This window comes from Paralichthys olivaceus, chromosome 9, assembly GCF_024713975.1.
Source record: "Paralichthys olivaceus isolate ysfri-2021 chromosome 9, ASM2471397v2, whole genome shotgun sequence".
NCBI lineage: Eukaryota > Metazoa > Chordata > Actinopteri > Pleuronectiformes > Paralichthyidae > Paralichthys > Paralichthys olivaceus.
In genome coordinates, this window is record NC_091101.1 from 15,469,114 (window position 1) to 15,487,677 (window position 18,564).

At 38.6% G+C, this 18,564-nt stretch overlaps 1 protein-coding gene across 2 annotated transcripts in view; it reads left to right on the top strand.

Annotated features, from left to right (window-relative positions):
* The window catches only part of LOC109626963 (protein diaphanous homolog 1), a 90,865-nt gene that overhangs the window by 14,727 nt on the left and 57,574 nt on the right, over nucleotides 1-18,564 (top strand). Inside the window, exons 2-14 of one of the 2 annotated variants that reach the window (XM_069531226.1) lie at nucleotides 6,584-6,610; nucleotides 7,671-7,835; nucleotides 8,391-8,492; nucleotides 9,121-9,251; nucleotides 10,146-10,229; nucleotides 10,326-10,389; nucleotides 11,158-11,297; nucleotides 11,528-11,633; nucleotides 11,794-11,904; nucleotides 12,149-12,267; nucleotides 13,576-13,692; nucleotides 15,926-16,041; nucleotides 18,047-18,111. In XM_069531226.1, the coding sequence (XP_069387327.1) occupies nucleotides 6,584-6,610; nucleotides 7,671-7,835; nucleotides 8,391-8,492; nucleotides 9,121-9,251; nucleotides 10,146-10,229; nucleotides 10,326-10,389; nucleotides 11,158-11,297; nucleotides 11,528-11,633; nucleotides 11,794-11,904; nucleotides 12,149-12,267; nucleotides 13,576-13,692; nucleotides 15,926-16,041; nucleotides 18,047-18,111 (1,347 nt within the window). The remainder of the gene's footprint in view (nucleotides 1-6,583; nucleotides 6,611-7,670; nucleotides 7,836-8,390; nucleotides 8,493-9,120; nucleotides 9,252-10,145; nucleotides 10,230-10,325; nucleotides 10,390-11,157; nucleotides 11,298-11,527; nucleotides 11,634-11,793; nucleotides 11,905-12,148; nucleotides 12,268-13,575; nucleotides 13,693-15,925; nucleotides 16,042-18,046; nucleotides 18,112-18,564) is intronic. The other variant, XM_069531227.1, reaches the window with a different exon arrangement.

An 18,564-nucleotide genomic window follows, 5' to 3' on the forward strand; every position in this document is an offset into this window, starting at 1 on the left:
CTGCCTTAGTGTGTCCTTGTATGATATCATAAGTATGTAGCCATGGCAACATCCTAAGCAGTATTAACAAGATGACAGACACACACACATGTACTGCACTGCATCTCCACAACCATCTTTTTCTCCAAAATAATATTAAGTGGTCACAGGTTTTCAGATGTAAAATCCAGATGTTACGCCCACATTGGTTCAAAATGTTTTTGGCAGGAATAACATTTATTGTCCCACATTTCCTTTACCCTCCATCTCCACCCTACTTTTACTCCTTACTACCACACTCCATACGCTTTTCCCAGACCTATTCACACAGTATGAATATCCGGAAATGTTTGACAAATGTCAGAAGAAATTGTATCAGAAAAAGTGCAGCAATGATACAGAGATAGGTCATTACCACTGCCAAGGATGTTATGTTTTCATCTGTGTTTGTTTGTTAGTTGGCAGCATTACACAAAAACAACAGGATGCATTAACACACAATTCTTTTTCACTGACTTCAACATTCCAAAAAAAGATTTTGTCACCGATTTCCCAGAGCATGATGCATAGCTCTTTTTGGGAACCACAATCTACAAGTGTGTACTTATAGATTAGAGCAGTTTGATTGACTCTATGGGGACTGTTGAGCTTTAATGGAGGCATGCACTTTTCTGATTGCTATTGTAGTTTTGTTTCCTTATCATATCTGTAAATACCATGTGAAGGTGTGGTACAGTATGGTATGTTATGATATGGCATGGTATATGATATCATCCAGTTTATATCATCCTAGTTTTATCAGAAAATGTTTAATTCTACAAGTGCCTGACAGATTTTAAGAAGTTGGCATCATGGCTGATCTGTTAGATTCACTGGATACATTTTTAGTGGTGTTGGTTCCATTAGTGTAATGCTGTGAGCTCTAGGGACAGGTGAATTTGGTACGATGACGCATTTTGATTACATAGGAAATTGTATTTTTTCCGAATTAAGCAGCCCAACTGTTTACCCAGTCTGCCTCCATTTGCACTGAAACTGTGTTGCTGCACACATTTGCTTGTAAAAGTGGCCACTCTGCTTTGTGTCAGTCTGCATTTATTCCGTTTTCATTGCAGCTCTGATTTACATAGTATCTCTCATCACTCTCAGGGCCTGCTACTTAAATATGTATGCACAAGTGTAGGTACGCGCACACACACCGAGAAACATCAGCAACAGTGTGTGTCCGGCTCATTATATCACTGTCAGGAGTCGAATGCTTCTGCTGATTTGGGTTCTCTTCAGCTGTCTCGTCTCAGAGCCAGAGAGGCAGAGGCAGACGCAGCCTAATCTCCATCCTCCTTATTTTTGCTGCTGCCATCACGGCTGTGTAATTATGTTCCCTTTGAAACACTTAAATGTTCTGGATGTGTGTCTGGGAATATTTGTGGATGTTTAGTAAGGGGCATTGCTTTGGGGTACTTCAGGGGATTTGTACTGCACAGAGCTTTGTAAACCATCAATCACTGCATCACCTTTTGATTTCTTACTTTTGTAAATATTCCCTTTGTCCAAACACAAACACAAACACACTGGAACCCACAACAAGCAATTTATAAGAAGTTTACTATGTTACATAAACAGACATAAACAGATGTGTAGTCTTGTTGAAAATAAATCTATTGGCACATTATAAAAACCAGCTGATAACCAGAAAACAACAGCTACAGGGAGAAAGAAAAACTATATGGCCACTGCCTAGAGGGACCAGGGACTGGTCAGTCAACTTGCCCTGCATAAATCTCTTCAGGCCTCAGGCAATAGGCTATTTCGGCCCTGCAGAAACTCATGCACATTCAATGTCTATGTTCTCTTTTTTCAGCCTAGCAACAATTAAAACTTGTTATTATAATGCATATCTGAGTTGAACTATTGAGTGATCGTTGATCGATTTCTCCTTTTGTTGTTTTGTTGTAAAGGTCAAATGCTCATGCCCACATTTACTATTTTCCTGGGGGTAACCCAAATATTATTGGACAAGACAGTAAAGTAAAGTTGAACAAGTTGTGACAAATACCAAGTACTATTGAATAGTACGGTCTCGGTCCCCATTGGAGATGGATGAAACACCTCTTCCAGCATCCAATGTTCACTTGGACTTAAAGTTAAACTGATGAGTTTTCAAAAGTCCAATGTCATGGTTATTGTGGCCTCGTGAATGTGTAATATAAAGAGAAAGCAGACTTGTTTGGTGGTGATTTGTGGTCAAAGGTCAAAGTGACTGCGACCGCACAAAATTAGTTTTGGGTCATTACTCAAACATTCACAAGCTAATATGACTTAATATAATTTGAAATGTCTTAAAAATGATTACATTTATTTTCAAAATGTCGAAGGACTAGTTCACAGAGACATCATGATGATCTACAAAAACACAATTGCCTTTATTCAACACCATAACTCAAGAAGGAGAGATTGTGACAACATTTCCTGAATCTTGACTGGTTGGCGGAGGCATTCAACCTCCAAGTGGTTTTTCTATTTCCTTATAGCATCTGAACAGATGTCTTGTTAGATACTTCTATATTAAAAGAGAACACAAACTTGAGAAAAGTCAAACCCAAAGTTGGGCAAACAACTTAGTACATTTACATAAACTTTAATATATCTTTAATACCTGAATTTGTCTTCAGTAAATTCAGTACAGCATCTCCAGGATTAGGGTTAGGGTTACAATACTTGGTAAAGTGTTGGTGTCTTAACATTCATCCAAAGAGGGAACCTGTATAATTCACCACTTCATTTAATCACCTCATTATAGCTGATCAGATGAATCAGCTCATTTAATTTACAGTCTGTGCTTGAAGAGGTCACTGAATTATAATCAAGGAGGTTTGTGGGTTTGCTGTTTGGTCCAAAGAAAACATTCAGAGCCCCTGTACAGGGAGCCCACTTTTCATGAAATAATTACAAATCATTTGGTCTATATAATGTAAAGAATTTGTGAAAAAGGCCCATCACAATTTCTCAGATCCCAAAAACATGTCTTGGAATTACTTGTATTGTCCAACCATCATTGAAGAAACGAAAGGTTTTCAATATACATTAGAGAACCTGCAGCCAGTTTACATTGGGCATTTTTGTGATCTGATTCATCACCAAAGTAATTATTGATGATTTCTTTCGTTTATCAATAGTTTCAACAATTGACAATTCATTTCAGAGCTGGATAGGTTTGGACAAAACAGAAAAGGTCTAGTCACTTCTGTTAAAAAAGAAAAACAAATCCATACATTAGTAAATTCAGTCTACTGTATGTTGAGGATCAGTGTAGCTCTTGGTTTTTCTCAATTCACAGTAGCATAAATATCTAATCTCAGAGAATAATTCAATATCTTCGTGACTGTCAGTGGATCATTATATGATCATAACATGCAGTTGTTTCACGCAGTGCTTTCAATTAGATAATTCCTGTAAATTAATTAAAACATAACGGTAGGTTGGTGAAGAAAATCATTATGATGCACAACGTTGCATTCACTGCTATAGTGTGAGTTACTGTGTATCTAAATTATATTCTTATCTGTATTATATATTAAATTTAGCTCCCAGCCATATGAATAACTAATTAATACTTGCATCAGTGGCTCGTCTATTTAATGGAGGCCTTGTAATCAAAGTGTGGATTTGTTGTACAGTTCCCTTCAGAAAATGAGACTGTACTTAAAAGCCCCATCTGACCCTCAGTCACTATCTTGACTCAAATACTGCAGCTGAGAATAACTGTGTGTGCGTAGACTCTTGACTGTACTTGTGGTTTGAAAAGGTGGAAATGTACAGGTAGTTTAAATCAAGAACGTTCTCTGTCTCCTCTTGACACACTCAAAACACTTCAGTTGATTACCCAGAAGCCATTGTACCCACTGTCAGCTTCATAGTTTTTGTTCTGTGGGCTGAAGAGCACCACTACATTTGTTTTCATGTGTCTGATGCTTTTGTTGTGTGTGCGTGCGTGCGCATGGATTCAGGGTCTGTTATTTAATGGCAGCTGTGTGAGCGGAAACATCCCTATCTTGAACGTTGTCCCCATAATCACAGTCTTTTTTCAGTCTCCCTCTTTCTTTGTCCCTTCTCTTTACCCCTTGTTCTCCTGCAAGTGAAGAATGTCCCATTAACTTGTCTAGCTGTGGCAGTTGTCGTAAAGGGATGACCTACGTTATTATAGGTGTGCGAACACAAGGGCACAGGAAGTCACTGTAACTAAATTAATGTACTTGTGAAATCTATAAAGTGAATACTTCCAAAAATAAGTCGTACCCATTTCAATAGGTGTTTTGCCAGGGAGGCCATCTGTTTAAATTATACACAACAATTTTCTATATGATGCACCACTAATTCAATGTTTAATAAAACAGATGATTAAAACACAAAATGCAACATAAATGAAAAAACCTAATTTAATTTGAGCTTTATTTTGATGTAAAGGCTGTTGGCGAACTTATATACACATCACTGGTTTTAAATGATTGCTTTATAAAAGACAATCTTAGTTGAAATCAGTAAATGTAATTTAGACAAACACATTTAAAAGTGTTAGCATCACTTATATGGGAAATATTAGAGAAAGTCCTTTTTCAACCACAGTCTAACAAACGTCTATATGGAGACAATTAAATTCTGTGGTTACTCTCCCTGGTGGGAGGCCAGCTAAAATGACACCAACGGCACAGCACAGAATACTAAATGAGGTAAAAAAAAAAAAAGGAGCCTGCAGATCTTTATTTGCTGTTAACATTTCGTTTGATTAATTTTCATATAAGTGCCTTTTTTAGTTGTTTTTGTCAAGATTACTTCAATACCGAAGGTGAAACGATGCTGCAATAAAGTAAAATAATTTTGTATTATAAACCTCAGTCTTCACAGTGTCATTGTCAAACTTAATAACATGATAAACCTGTCTGAGCTGCTGCTCAGTATTTATTTGAATGTGATCTTAATGTTTCTGAATTGTGCCTTTGTTAATGAGAGTTTTTGATATGTACGTCCTCTCTTAAGAATGTTTTAGTAATTATATGAATATTTTTATAATATTCAAAACTTCCTTGCTAGTTGGTTTCCTTGGTGACATTATTGCATATTTCCTGACGTCAGGACATGTTTATTCACACAAGCACAGTCAAGAGACAAAACAATCATATTGTAACATGCTCGTCTGCTCGTATTTGACTCATTGAAAACCCTGGTTACTGCCTTTTTATTAGGTGGAATGATGTAATATTCTTGATTTGGTCTTCCCAGAGAAAAAGCTGCAGTCACAGTGTTTATGGTTTCTGTCTCTGAATCTTTCTTCGCCCAAACATGAACATTTTTGTTTGTCTGCATCCTTTCATGAAATCAATTCACACAGTTCTGTTGTCTTCCAGTTGATCTTTACAGCTACGTATACGTAGCACAGCAGCTGATATTTGAGATGAAAAAGCAGCAATGCTGGAAGAGCCTTGCCTCACTTTTTCATGTTTATCTTTTACTTATGTTGTGAAGAAAGTAAAGGTCATGGGAAACATTTGCTACAGCTGTTTTGTGCAACAGTTGATTTATACACTTGGTTTTTCCTTTTACTTTGGATCATTAAAGTTGTGGAATTACTTGAGACTTGAGAAATAACGACTTGATATGTTTTATAAGCTGAAGCACAGCCAGGCTAGTGCATCTCTCTTCTCAGGGTTTAGTATACAGCAGATGAAGAGAAAACATCTGTGGAGAGCACTGCATTCAGTCTAATTGACTATATTTGACCTCATGACCCTTTGACCCTCAGACCACCTCTCAGATTGTGTCTTCTCTGGTGTGAGAACAAGGGGCAGGGTGCGAGGCCCAAACTAATCCCTCTTGTAGGTTGCTGATGTAGAATAGCACTTGGAGTTTGGTTGTGCCTTATGGTGCTGTCCCTACTAAAATACATGGAAAACAGATGACCTATACATTTGAATATAATCGAATATATATTGGTAAATTTACCAATGAGAAACTAAATGTTGGTCGTCCTATTTGAATTTTCACTTTGTGCTGTAATGCTACGTTTTTCCTTTGTGGTTAGTATCACAACATTTTCGTGTATTGGATATTATGGTGTAATGTGTCCGACATGGATCATGTCAGGCCATGTGTTGGTCTGGGTTGTAATGGCCTTTTGTGCTTCAGTTCCCTGCAGCAACATTATTGGGTGTAGCGTGACACCTAGTGGCCAAAACCTCCTAGTGCGTCTTGAATTTTTTCAGGATACAATGTTGCCATTTTTGATCCACCTACTAATTACTGCCTTTCAAATGTCCTCATTAACTCAAATTAAAATGTCTTCAATTTAACGTAGATGTATTTATCCTGTAGAAATTTGCGTGAATAACTGTATAGATATTCCACAGTGATTTATTCACAGATTTTCTCTCTGTCCTGCTGTGAATCACTCATGAACTCTGACATATTCCTGGATCCATTCTGTCATAAATGATTTCAGTCTAATTGAATATTTCTTCTTTTCTCTCCCACCAACTGTCTCCCCTCTGTTGACTGCTTTTTCCTGTCGTCCGTTTTTTTTCTGACCCTTCCGTGCCATTCTTCTTTACAGACACTCAAACGGCTGATTCCAGACGAGGTAGGTTTGTTGCGGCTTACAACCATCACCCCCTGTGCTTGACCCGTCAGTCTGTCCCTGTGCTCTCTGATAAATGATCTCACCAATATCCATTTAATGTCGCGTCACTGTCTGTCTTAAACCTAATCCATCATAACACGTGTTGTTAAGTTTCTGTGTTTTATCTTGTGCTGTACTCACGTTGGATGTGCATGGTTTTAAGATGCACACTGACAGCATGAAATGCTTGGCACATAGACAAGTGATGCCTCTATGTGCAGGCAACAGGAGGTTGCCAAGATCTTATCTAACGACTCATTATTTTAAATATTTATGTGCCAAGGTTACCTTCACCCATAAGTTTATGTTCTTCACTGATGTTTAGTTTTCTGGCAATAAATAATAAACACTTAACTCTCAAATATTGGCAGTTTACCACACAAAGTCATTAAATCCAAAGGGAAGGAAGTTCTCCATCATTTGTTAAAACTGTCACAGTTTGTTGACTTTGTGTGGTGTTATGTTGGCACAACCCTTTGGTGTGTAATCCCTATTCTTCGTCTCAAATTGGTTTCTTTTGTTGGAAATGTAACTGCCCAAAATTAAACAAGAAATAACCCATGGGCATTTTATTATTGTTCAAATATTTAAATTCGATATTAAGACAGTGGGCCCATTTTTAAACTGCGACTTGATTAGGGATTGCTCCCTAATGGCTTATTTTTGTGTCAATATAGTGACTACATTTACATGGACAGCAATATTGCGTAGGGCTTGTTTAATATATGTTGACCTTATTCTGAATAAGACAATGATTTTGATGTTTATATGAGACACCAATAGAATATTTAATTCATGTTCGGAATACTTCACGTCTTAATTCAAGTATTGCTTAATTCATGTGTGACCTTATTTGAATTAAGGTAATCATAAAATGCTATTTACATGGCAGTGTCTTATTCAGACTATCGTTTTAATGTTGTTAATACTGCTGTCCATGTAGACATAGTTGCTTTTTTTGTTTTTTCTTCTTCTGTTCAGACCTCTGTCCTCTAACCGGTCTTGTTGTTTAATCATGCAGTTGGAGCGTTTCACCAGCATGAGGATAAAGAAGGACAAGGAGAAGACGGGCCATGTGCCAGGTCAGCGTCACTCTTCTGCCGCCAGCTATGAGACCAATTCTCAGACCGCCATGCTGCAAGATCATTCCGATGAATATGTCCTGGAGCTCTTTGAGCAGATGTTGGTGAGAAAGACAGGAAAAGTGTGCATGGATGTGTGTGTGTGTGTGTAAACCCACAAATAGTAAATCACTCACTAGCCTTCATATTGATTCATCCTGATACTGCTCTTTGAATTTTGACAACATAGTGTGATTTCTGTAGAAAAACCATCAGTGTGACAAAATGTGAAGGACGGTTTTACAGCACCAACGACAAACATCTTGAGTCAAAGTGCAATGTTTGAAATTATATATTGAAAGTTTTTTAAGTAATGTTGCTTTATCTTAGTTAAATCACCTCTGCTCAAACTTTGAAACTGAGCATCTGTTATTGTTGCCGTCTGTTTTTGCCTTAATCTACCTTCATTGTCCTACATAGGAAAGATAAGTTGACATACTTAAATGTACTTCTTCAAATACACCAATACAATATTGATTCAATTTTTATGATGCGTATATTTGCTGTTTATTCAGTTTACAGATTTTTCATTGAGATACATATCCTTGTCTCACAGTATGTGGTTGATTTCTCCATCCTTCTCCTTTTCTTCCTCTCTTCCTCCTCCTGTCTTCCGCCAGGTGGATATGAATCTGAATGAGGAGAAGCAGCGACCTCTGAGAGCAAAAGACATTATGATCAAACGAGAGATGGTCTCCCAGTACCTCCACACGTCCAAAGCCGTTAGTACCAAAATAAGAATTTTCCGAAACATTGAGCTGAAAGGGATTTTGCAGGAAGCTGAATGCATCTTGTTGTTGTTGTTGTTGTTCTCTGTTTTGGCTAAAATCACTTACATTGCATTAAGACCTTAACATTTCATATCATCCTATTTTAAATACATATACATAGTGCTACATATCGATCTGTTCTATTAGTCAGTAAGACTATACAATCTTGGAATTACTATTCATGCACTTGTGCACACAAGGGCCCTTTCTTGACAGTTAAGTTCATGATTTATTTGCATTTTATTTTACTTTCAAAAGCAGCAGATGAAATATAATCAACAATGCAGAAATCGAGTAGCTCAAAGGGCCTGTAACAGCAGGCACAGATGGTTGCTCACACGATTCATTTAACTGTGAAATATTCCTATAAGAGAAAAATCCTACACACAGTAACCTCTAACTCTTCAGATCAACATATCAAATTAGCTTGAGTGTTGCCCTCTGTGCCCTCCTGATGAGCTGTCTTGCAGAAAATAAAACCAATTGCAACCTGTAAGAACCGAGATATAAAATAAGGGCAAGACAACAAAGTGATTTAGTGTTTGTGTGCCTTGTGTGTCTGTCTGTGTTTGTCCATCAGGGCCAAAACCAGAAAGAGAGCTCTAAATCAGCCATGATGTACATCCAGGAGTTAAAGTCAGACTACCGAGACACGCAACTGCTGAGCTGCCTGGAATCTCTACGAGTCTCCCTTAACAACAACCCTGTCAGGTAATACACACACGTATACTACAGATACACACACTGCATATAAAATTGCTGTAGGAATTGCTTTAAAATTACTCTGTCAATTTCCTAGTGCAGCCAGGCCAGAGTTCATAACACAGATCAGATGAGAGCTTGAGAAGGACATAAAAACTGCTTATGTTTCATTGCAGTGTTCAGACACGCAAAGGTGATAAATAAGATTCAGATGCATTCATGAAGACTATGCAGTGTTGCATATCAGGTCGAGCTTTGCACTCACACAGGTGATGTCAATGCAGACACTCTACTATGTGATTAATGCGGGCAGCTTTAGAGAATATTTACTGTTTTGTATTTTTACATATATTTCAATAGATTTATTTTGTTTTAAAATGACAATCTTTGTTGATCAATTTCTAAAACATTTAAAATGAAATAATAGTTTATAGTTAAATAAACAATTACTGTTCAAACAAATTAAAGTGAGTTATTTATTGTTTTTATTATTCATCGTTTCCCTTTCTGACAATTATAAATACCACATCAGCTATCGTTATTACAAAGAAGGGAAGGGACATGTTTCTTATTTTGATAACGCAATCAGCAAATCTGATAAACAACTTTTTACATGGTGAAAATTGTTTTAGCAAGAAGTAAAAGAAAAATGGAAACCGAGCTTAAACGGTCTACTTGTAAGTTGGGCCGTACAGACCCTTGTTGCCGTTAATATAATTGTAATTTTTTATAAGCATTTAAAATAGTGTATACAGGAGACACAAGCAATTCCAAAAAGAAATAGCAAAATGTAATTGTCAATTAAATATACGAAATGGAAATGGAGAATCCCAAAGAAAAAGGTGTGCAAAGAAATCAGAATATAAAAACAGTGTACTTATCATGTGGACTTTTCACCTCCAGTTGGGTGCAGAACTTTGGAAATGAAGGTCTGGCCCTGCTGCTGAATCTGCTGAAAAGACTACAGGAAGAGAAAGACGAGTACCCGTAAGACACGTGCACCACAGAAAGAACAACATTACTTTCTATCATGTATTTGTAATACCTTTCTATCTGTCTGCGCTTTCTTCTTCTTCCGACTAGAATGATGGGAGTGAAATGCCAACATGAAATCATTCGATGTCTAAAAGCCTATATGAACAACAAGGTAAGACTGTTACCTTACATACATCGAAATACGTAATCCTTTTATTCAGTAGTACTTGTAAAAGGGACATGTAGTGTAACAATTTCTCCAGTAGAGGGCATCATGCAAATAATGAAACCAGCTTTGGTCCACTCAATGCACAGGTCACTAATACAATCTTAAATGCATTTGTGCAATAACCTTAGGTAACCATTATAAAGCTATTCAAAGTCTATCATATTTAAGGATTAAATATCACTAATTAAATATTTCATATGGTGCTAAAGAGACACAGGATACGACATTACTGTTGAAGTTAAACTCAGAGGTATGAACTGAATTTTAAATCCGGTACATAACGATACAATTATCTTTCAGATTTGGTTGTAATCAGATTTGAAAGAAGTCTGTCTTACTTTTATAAATGAACATTAGACTATTAATTGTAAATTAACAATATGATGTTTTGGATTTTATTTAAAAGCAGATTGTCTCTGCTTATCATGGTCCACATGCACAGCTCATAGTAAACAACACTCACTGTAGATAGTTATGCAATCTGTGCTCCTTATGTACTATTTAAAACGGGCTAGCTCTTATTATTACACCAACATAATATCAGTAAACATATATTCATGTCATGTATTTACGAGCTGTTGTTGTTGTACATTTTATCTGGACCAAGAGAGACTCATTCTTCTGATATAAACACTGTTATTTGAAGCATGAAAGCCCTGCCTGCAGACATTCTGCTCACTCGCCTCCTCCTTCCTTTTTTCTCTTTCTTAGTACGGTTTGAAATCCATGCTGGAGTCAGAGGAGGGAATTCCTCTGCTGGTCAGAGCCATCAACCCCAGGGTGCCTCACATGATGGTGGATGCTGTCAAGCTGCTCTCTGCCATTTCCATTTTGGAACATCCTGAGAACCTGTAAGCATTAGTGACAGGTTGATGCAATGCCATGTAATAAGTTGCCCTCAGAAATTATGCCCAAACCTTCCCCACACAAATCAAATATGAAGTGTTGCCCCAGTTTACAGTCTTGACCAGTTCTGTTGGGTAACAACTCAGAATTGTGTTGGCGACCAATATTTTACATGTGTATTTTTTAAATGTAGCTACATGCAGTAACATTTTTAAATTACTGTCTATCTTTGCAGCCATGAACGTGTTTTGGAAGCCATTACAGAAGAGGCTGAGAAACGGGATATTGAGAGGTTTCAGCCTCTCATCGCAGGCATGAACATTCAGAACATTGCTCTTAAGGTATATACTGTACACAGATGCACCCACATACTTAATAATTATAAATCCTGTGATGGATGATGATGCTATTTAAAACTGGTATGTTATGTTGTGTTACAGTTATCGTCTCACCTCAGTTAGCATGATTTGCAAAACTGACTAAATGATTTTTTTTGTACAGGGTGGCTGCATGCAGCTAATAAATGCCTTGATCAGCCGAGGAGAGGAGTTGGACTTCAGGATCCATATTCGCTCGGAGCTACTTAGACTTGGACTCAGAGAATTGCTGACGGTACAGAAAACACTCTTTTGATCTTTTCTCAAAGTGACTCTCCAACAACACACATTTGCACAGCGTTGTACTTATACCTCCCTCACTCCTGATGCCTGTGTCTTGCTGACTGGCTGAACACTTGTACGCTGTAAGAAACTTTCTCTCGACTATCCAAACTCAGTGTTTGATTGTCACACTCTTCCTGTTATTCTCCCTCTTGCCTTTTTATCCCTCTGCCTGCATCCCATCCCTCTCCCCGCAGGAGGTGCGGACGATAGAAAATGAAGAGCTGAGGGTGCAACTTACGGTGTTTGATGAGCAGGCTGAGGATGACTCTGAGGACCTCAAAGCACGTCTTGATGACATCCGCATCGAGATGGAATATCCTTCCACTGGGAAAAATTGTCCCTCTGTAGAAATTCAAGGTCTTCTTTCTGACTCTTGTGAGAAGCATCAGCCTGACAAAATCTATAACTTGGGTGCATCGTATTTTTGCATACTCATCATTGTGTTTAAATTACATTGCTAATGTGATAAGTGAGAGGAATAACCACCATCCAATTTGTTTTTCACATTGAAAAACATATACGCATGATTCAGACAGATAGTGTGTAGAATCCATAAAACGAGGCACAAAAGTTTGCTCCTTTCTTCCCCTCTATAATCAGCCTGACCACTTTTCTTCACAGAGAGAAGAACATTTAATATTTGCATACTTAATAAGAATATGCTTGCAGGCCCTCGGGACACTGTACACCCTCTGTAGACTTTTTACTTTCAAAATTCATCTTGGCCAATTAGTATCTCAAAGACATAAGCTGCTGTAGTGCTGTTAAGACAGCAAAAACATCCCACTACTGGTAAACACTGCTCTGTTACATCTCCAAATGATCCCATTTCACTATAAATACATATAAGTGTCAGTCCAGTGCCGTACACAACAGCAATTTAAGTTGATTATCTAAGTATTGATTTCTATTGTATATTATTTGATGATCTATGCTACTACACTTTGATATCATTGTGAATACATGCATGACTACTTTAAGAAAACCTGGACCTAAAATGGCTCAATAGCTTCATGCGATACAGATATGGTTTATTACAGGAAAACCACAATCATAATGATGATGTCGTATTTGAATAGACGGATGTTAAGGATGTTATTTCATATTTATCACACTGCATTTAATGTTTTCAATGCTTTTATTTCTTATGACATCCAGGAAAGACATGTTTTCATTAAAAGCTGTTGTAATGCTTTGTTACTTTTGACATGCAGTTACAATTTTTTAACACCAGATGTCTCCCAGACGTTCACAACCAAGTGTTCACATAGTCCTGAGTCCATCTGGCTCTGGCTATAAGTAGAGATAATATAACACAGCCGGTCAAATGAACTTTGAAAACAGAATTAACCTTTCTAATAGAGCAGATATGGGTCGTTGTGTATGAAATGTTAAGATGAAATTCCACTGTTGCTATGCCACAGAGATTATCAAATGGTCCACCATCACTCGCATTTTCATGTCTGAGATATCCTGCAATGCACAAATCGACAGTGTTGAGTTGTGTTGCTCCAAGTATTGTATACGAAATATATAGAGGCAATACGAGTCAGCTTTGTCAGTGATGTGACTGTTAATGATATTGTGTGTCATAATTGGACCTTAACTTGTTTTGCTTCACCGATGTGAGGGAAGTGTTTGAGATACTGGTCAACACTGTGAAGGACTCCAAAGGGGAAAGCCACTTCCTGTCCTTGATGCAACATCTGCTGTTGATCCGCAATGACTATTCGGCCAGGTGACGTACACAGTATAATGATACTCTCTCACACTTACTCAGCTCACATATTCAGATCTTCACATAGTTAGGTTAACGTAATTTTGTTTCGTGATACTGAACACTGGGACAGACTTCCTTTTTGGGTAATAAAACAAGTATTTTTTTCCATTTAAGTTAAATGAATACAGTAATGGCTGTGTTTGATCATCTCATCACTTCACACTATTGTAGAAGCTACAAAACCCCACAAATACTATATACTTTTCACAGCCTATATGACGACACATCACATGTCACACAAATAACAATCACTATAGAGGTGGACAGAAGACAACTGCATGAAGTTGCCATGCAGTTCCTACATAGTGGTTGTGCAGTTTTAGAAATAAAACCAAAATAACCATGACAAAAGGAGGAAGGAAAAAATGTCCTCAAATTTTTTTGTTGCCTCACTTCATCCACCTCTTCCTGCGCTTATCCCCTTCCCTTCATTTGCTGTTTGTTGTCTAGACCCCCGTTTCTGAGCCATGAAATTAATACATGCAAAGAAGTCCAATTCCATTTTAATAGAAATGAGCACAATCACCTTATCACCAGAAAATGCTAATGTCTCTCCCTGTGTCTTCCACCGCCCTTGGTGGTTTAGTTATGGAAAAATATAGGGGAAGGAAGAAAGAATGACTGAATGACGAGATGAGACTAGATTGTGTTGGCACATTTACACACAGTCGGTCCACTTTCACACATAACATTAAAAGGACGAATAGTTTTCTTGATGTAGCATTACAGCAAAAGGATGGAAAGTACAACAATTTGTGCGGACATGCACATATTAGGATTGTGTTAGTCATGGAGTCCGCTGTTGTCTTGGTGGTTTCACACAGGCAGGAAACTGGTTTATTTTTAGCATTGTTTGGGGAATAAATTGTGAGGATGAAAAAGGTAGGCTGGCCTAAACAGCCGGTCCCAGCTGAAGTATTCCCCCCCTTCCTCTATCACTTCCGTCCTTTCCTTTCTCTAATCCAGCTTTCCCCATCCAGGTGATCCAGTGGAACACAATAGAGGTGGTCTGTAATGGACTCCGCCGAGAGAGACAGGAAGTAGGGGTGGGAGGGGGAGCTGCAGAATGGCAGAAAATACTGCTTGGTAATTACAGAGATGAAAAGAGAAGGGAGGCGGAGGGGGAGACAATAATGAAAAAGAAATTGAGAGTTGAGGTAAATTGCTAGGTAGATGCTGAGAGACTGAGGGAGGTTTGTACATGGAATGGAAGAGTTGGCATTTGTGTCATAATGAATGATCGACTACCTGCTGCGTGATTCTTTTTTCAGTTTTGCTGTCGATGTATTTCAATTTCAAGTTGAGATGGAGTAACAAATGCATACATATAAATGGTCAAACTTGGAGCCATGTGCAGACTATGGATTATCTTAGTCTGTAAAGGGCTTTATAGATGAAGACAAATCTGACTGATTTGTATATGTAGTTTAGGATTTTTTTAAATGTCTTCCAACCACATTATTTACAATATAAATGAAAAATATAACTATCTAAATTTGATACATTCAGGATTTTAATGTGTTTTCATGAGGATTTAGGATTTAGTCAATTCATACATTTTTCACTTTGACTCACTGCCACTAGATGTCTCTCTTGCTCCACAAATGAATCTGTTGAATTGCTTGAAGGATTGGAATAAGTGTAAGTAAGAGACAGGGTGACTAAGAGAGACGAGGAAAATAGGAAGGGGGGGGCAGACAGAATAAATAAAGTATTGAGTTTGTGACTCTGGCTGCATCTAATGGGGTCAGGGAATAAGACACCTCCAAAATTGAGTGTCTGTGTGAAGCCCGCTTGATCAGACAGGGCGCTGGGCACACACCAACACACTCTCACGAGCACAGTTGCACACAATCAATCTTTGTGACAAGAAACTCAAACTGTCATGCTGGCCCAGACAGCCAATCTCAGTTACAAAGACGGAATGACAGAGCATGAGTGTTCCCACATTTATCTGAACAAATGAACCTACTTGCTCTTTCAGTCAGTCCCATACTCTACTCACATATGAGCCAGATTTCTTGTTAATGTAGAATATACTGTTATATTTACTATTGTGCAACTGGTGGGGCTTTTTTTCCCCAAGCACCACATATAAGTTTCCCTCCCTCCTTTCTTCCCCATGTCTCTCTCCATTTCTTTCTCTCCATCTCCCACTCCATCCCTCTGTGTCACACCCTCCTCCCCACAGGCCTCAGTACTACAAGTTGATAGACGAGTGTATCGCTCAGATCGTGCTTCACAGGAATGGAGCTGACCCTGACTTTAAGTGCCGTAACCTTAGCCTCAACATTGAAGCCTTGATAGGTGAGTTGCTGTGACCAGAACAAACACATGTGATACAGTCTTTACTGTCCTCTGTCGAGATGCCCATCCCCTGTGTATATATCAATGTGTGTATGTGTATACACAGTAGACACACGGGCTTGAAGTATCAAACATTGTCGTGCAGTACTGTGACTTTCGCACCATATTTCATTACCCCACTCCAATCACTGACAAAACTACTGTGATGCTGTCAATTGCAATAAGCCTCTGTGTGATTTAATTAAAGTAAATTTGGCCATAATACATGTGCAGTGGCCCAGAATCACCACGGGGTTGTGCCAGAGAGGGAACACACGTTGATGTGGGCTAAATCTATCTACAGGTTTATAGACATTTATCTGTGTTATGAAATAAACGGTATCACAAAGAAAAAAGATTTGGCAAATTAAGAAATCCCTGAATCTGATTTCAAAATATTTTGGGCAATATTTAAAATCTCTTCAAGCAACAGTAGTGTCGCAGACTTTTCTTTACTGATCAGATCATGTCCACCACTGAGCCATGTTGTCTCCTGTCCCTCTCTGTTGAATACAAACATCAAATGCTGCATTTTCATCAAGCGTCTTGGTGAAAAGTGGTACACATAGATCTTGTGAACATGAGTGACATCTCTAAATGTCGACTCGCAAACACCTGCTGACTATTAAACTAAACCAGAGCAGAGTTGGAGGTGTATAGGCCACGTCTCAGGAGTTCAATACTCCTTTATGGCAGGTCTCCGTTGCTCACCGCAGGAGGCTCTAATTGCGCTGCTTCTAAATGTGTCCTGACACACACACACACAGGCTGGCTGGCCTGCTTTAAGACTGCCAGAGTTATTATCGGTGGAAAGCAGCCCAATTCTGCCCCGCATGCATTATTTAGTGTTTTTCTTTGAACTCTGAAATTCAGCACAGTTTTTCCCCCACATTCTGTCTCCCTTAGTGCTCTCTCTTCGAAGTTTGTCCCATTTAGCCCAACCACCATGACAGAAGTAACACCCCCCCCACTATTACGCATCCAAAAACCGTGTGCCATCTACTCATACACAAAATGCACACTCTGAAATTGTATGTGGGTTGGCATTTTATTGTGAGGTGCTTTCATCCGACAAAACCTCCTCTTTCACAAAATAGAGTTTTCCTTTTGCTCTGGCTTCCTTACAAACTCATCTAGATATACAGAACCTGGCATAGCTTCAACTCCTTTTTTCCAATAGCAATATTTTAATTGCAGCTGAAGACTCACACTTTATGTCACTATCTGTATGATTCACTTTTCTGTGAGTTTATGTACTTTCTTTATTTTCTGTTTTAGCTTTTCACAGCCCTACTGTCTCCACGATCTATCTGCTTGATCCCCCTCCTGGGCAGCATGATTAGCCGTCTTTGATCCACTGACTTTGTGCTATTCATCTTCATGTTAATTAGCTCCTTTACTGCCCATGCTCGCTAAGCCCTTTGGCTCTGAACCACCTGTAGACCCCACATTTATTCAGGGAAAGTATCCCATTGGTCAGCCTGTGTCCTTATCACCCTGTCCTCCGTCAGGCAGAATCTCTGATAATGGGATTACTCCCATACTGTTGTATAGTCATTCTTGTATTTTTTATTTTTTTGAAAAAGAATGGGTGGAATATAAGACTTTCAAAAAGTGGTGTCAGATGAATTTCTCTCCCTCATGTCCTCCACACAAATACTCAGACAATGGTCTGTAAAGGTAATGATGTGTAGAAGAAGCATGCAAAAGATAGCATCCTATTGTAACGAGATGCCTCCACAATGCCCTCACAGTTCTTGACTTTGAGTCATGAGATAAGGAAAAAGAGGGACATAGGATACCTTCTCTATGTGTCTGTTTGTGAATGTGTGTGCACACAGCATGTGCCAGACTGAAGGGTACAATGTCTTCACAGCCAGACGTGCGGAGCAGCGGTGTCTGAAACCCTTTTCTTACCCACCTCCCTTTTTTTCCTCTTTTTCTTTCTCCTGTCTTTTGTCCACAGACAACATGGTGGACCAGACCAAGGTGGAAACCAGTGAGGCCAAGGCCACTGAGTTGGGGAAGAAGGTGAAACACACTTGCACAGAAGAACAGCATGACATACACACAGACATATATATCTTTCAATCCAGAAGCACACAAGCTTTTACAATCATATGGACACAAGGAAAAAAAAACATACATTTCCCCCTGATACACACTGACACTCTACAATCATAATGAAATTCTATGGAACCAGTGTCTGGATGACAAATGAGAAAAAAGAAGAAACTGGGGGTGAGAGAATGAGCATACACATGTCTGACAGCCAACCCACAGACACATTTTACTGGCTAGCAAAACACACAACACACACACACACACACATTCACACAAGGGGGTAAATGCCTTGATTGCGGCATGCTGCTACTCTGATGTTTCTGTCCGAGTGACAGGATAATTGCCAAGAGGGAGGTAAAACTAGCGTTCATCCTGGCACACATAAAGACACGCACACTCACACAGGATCATATCCACATG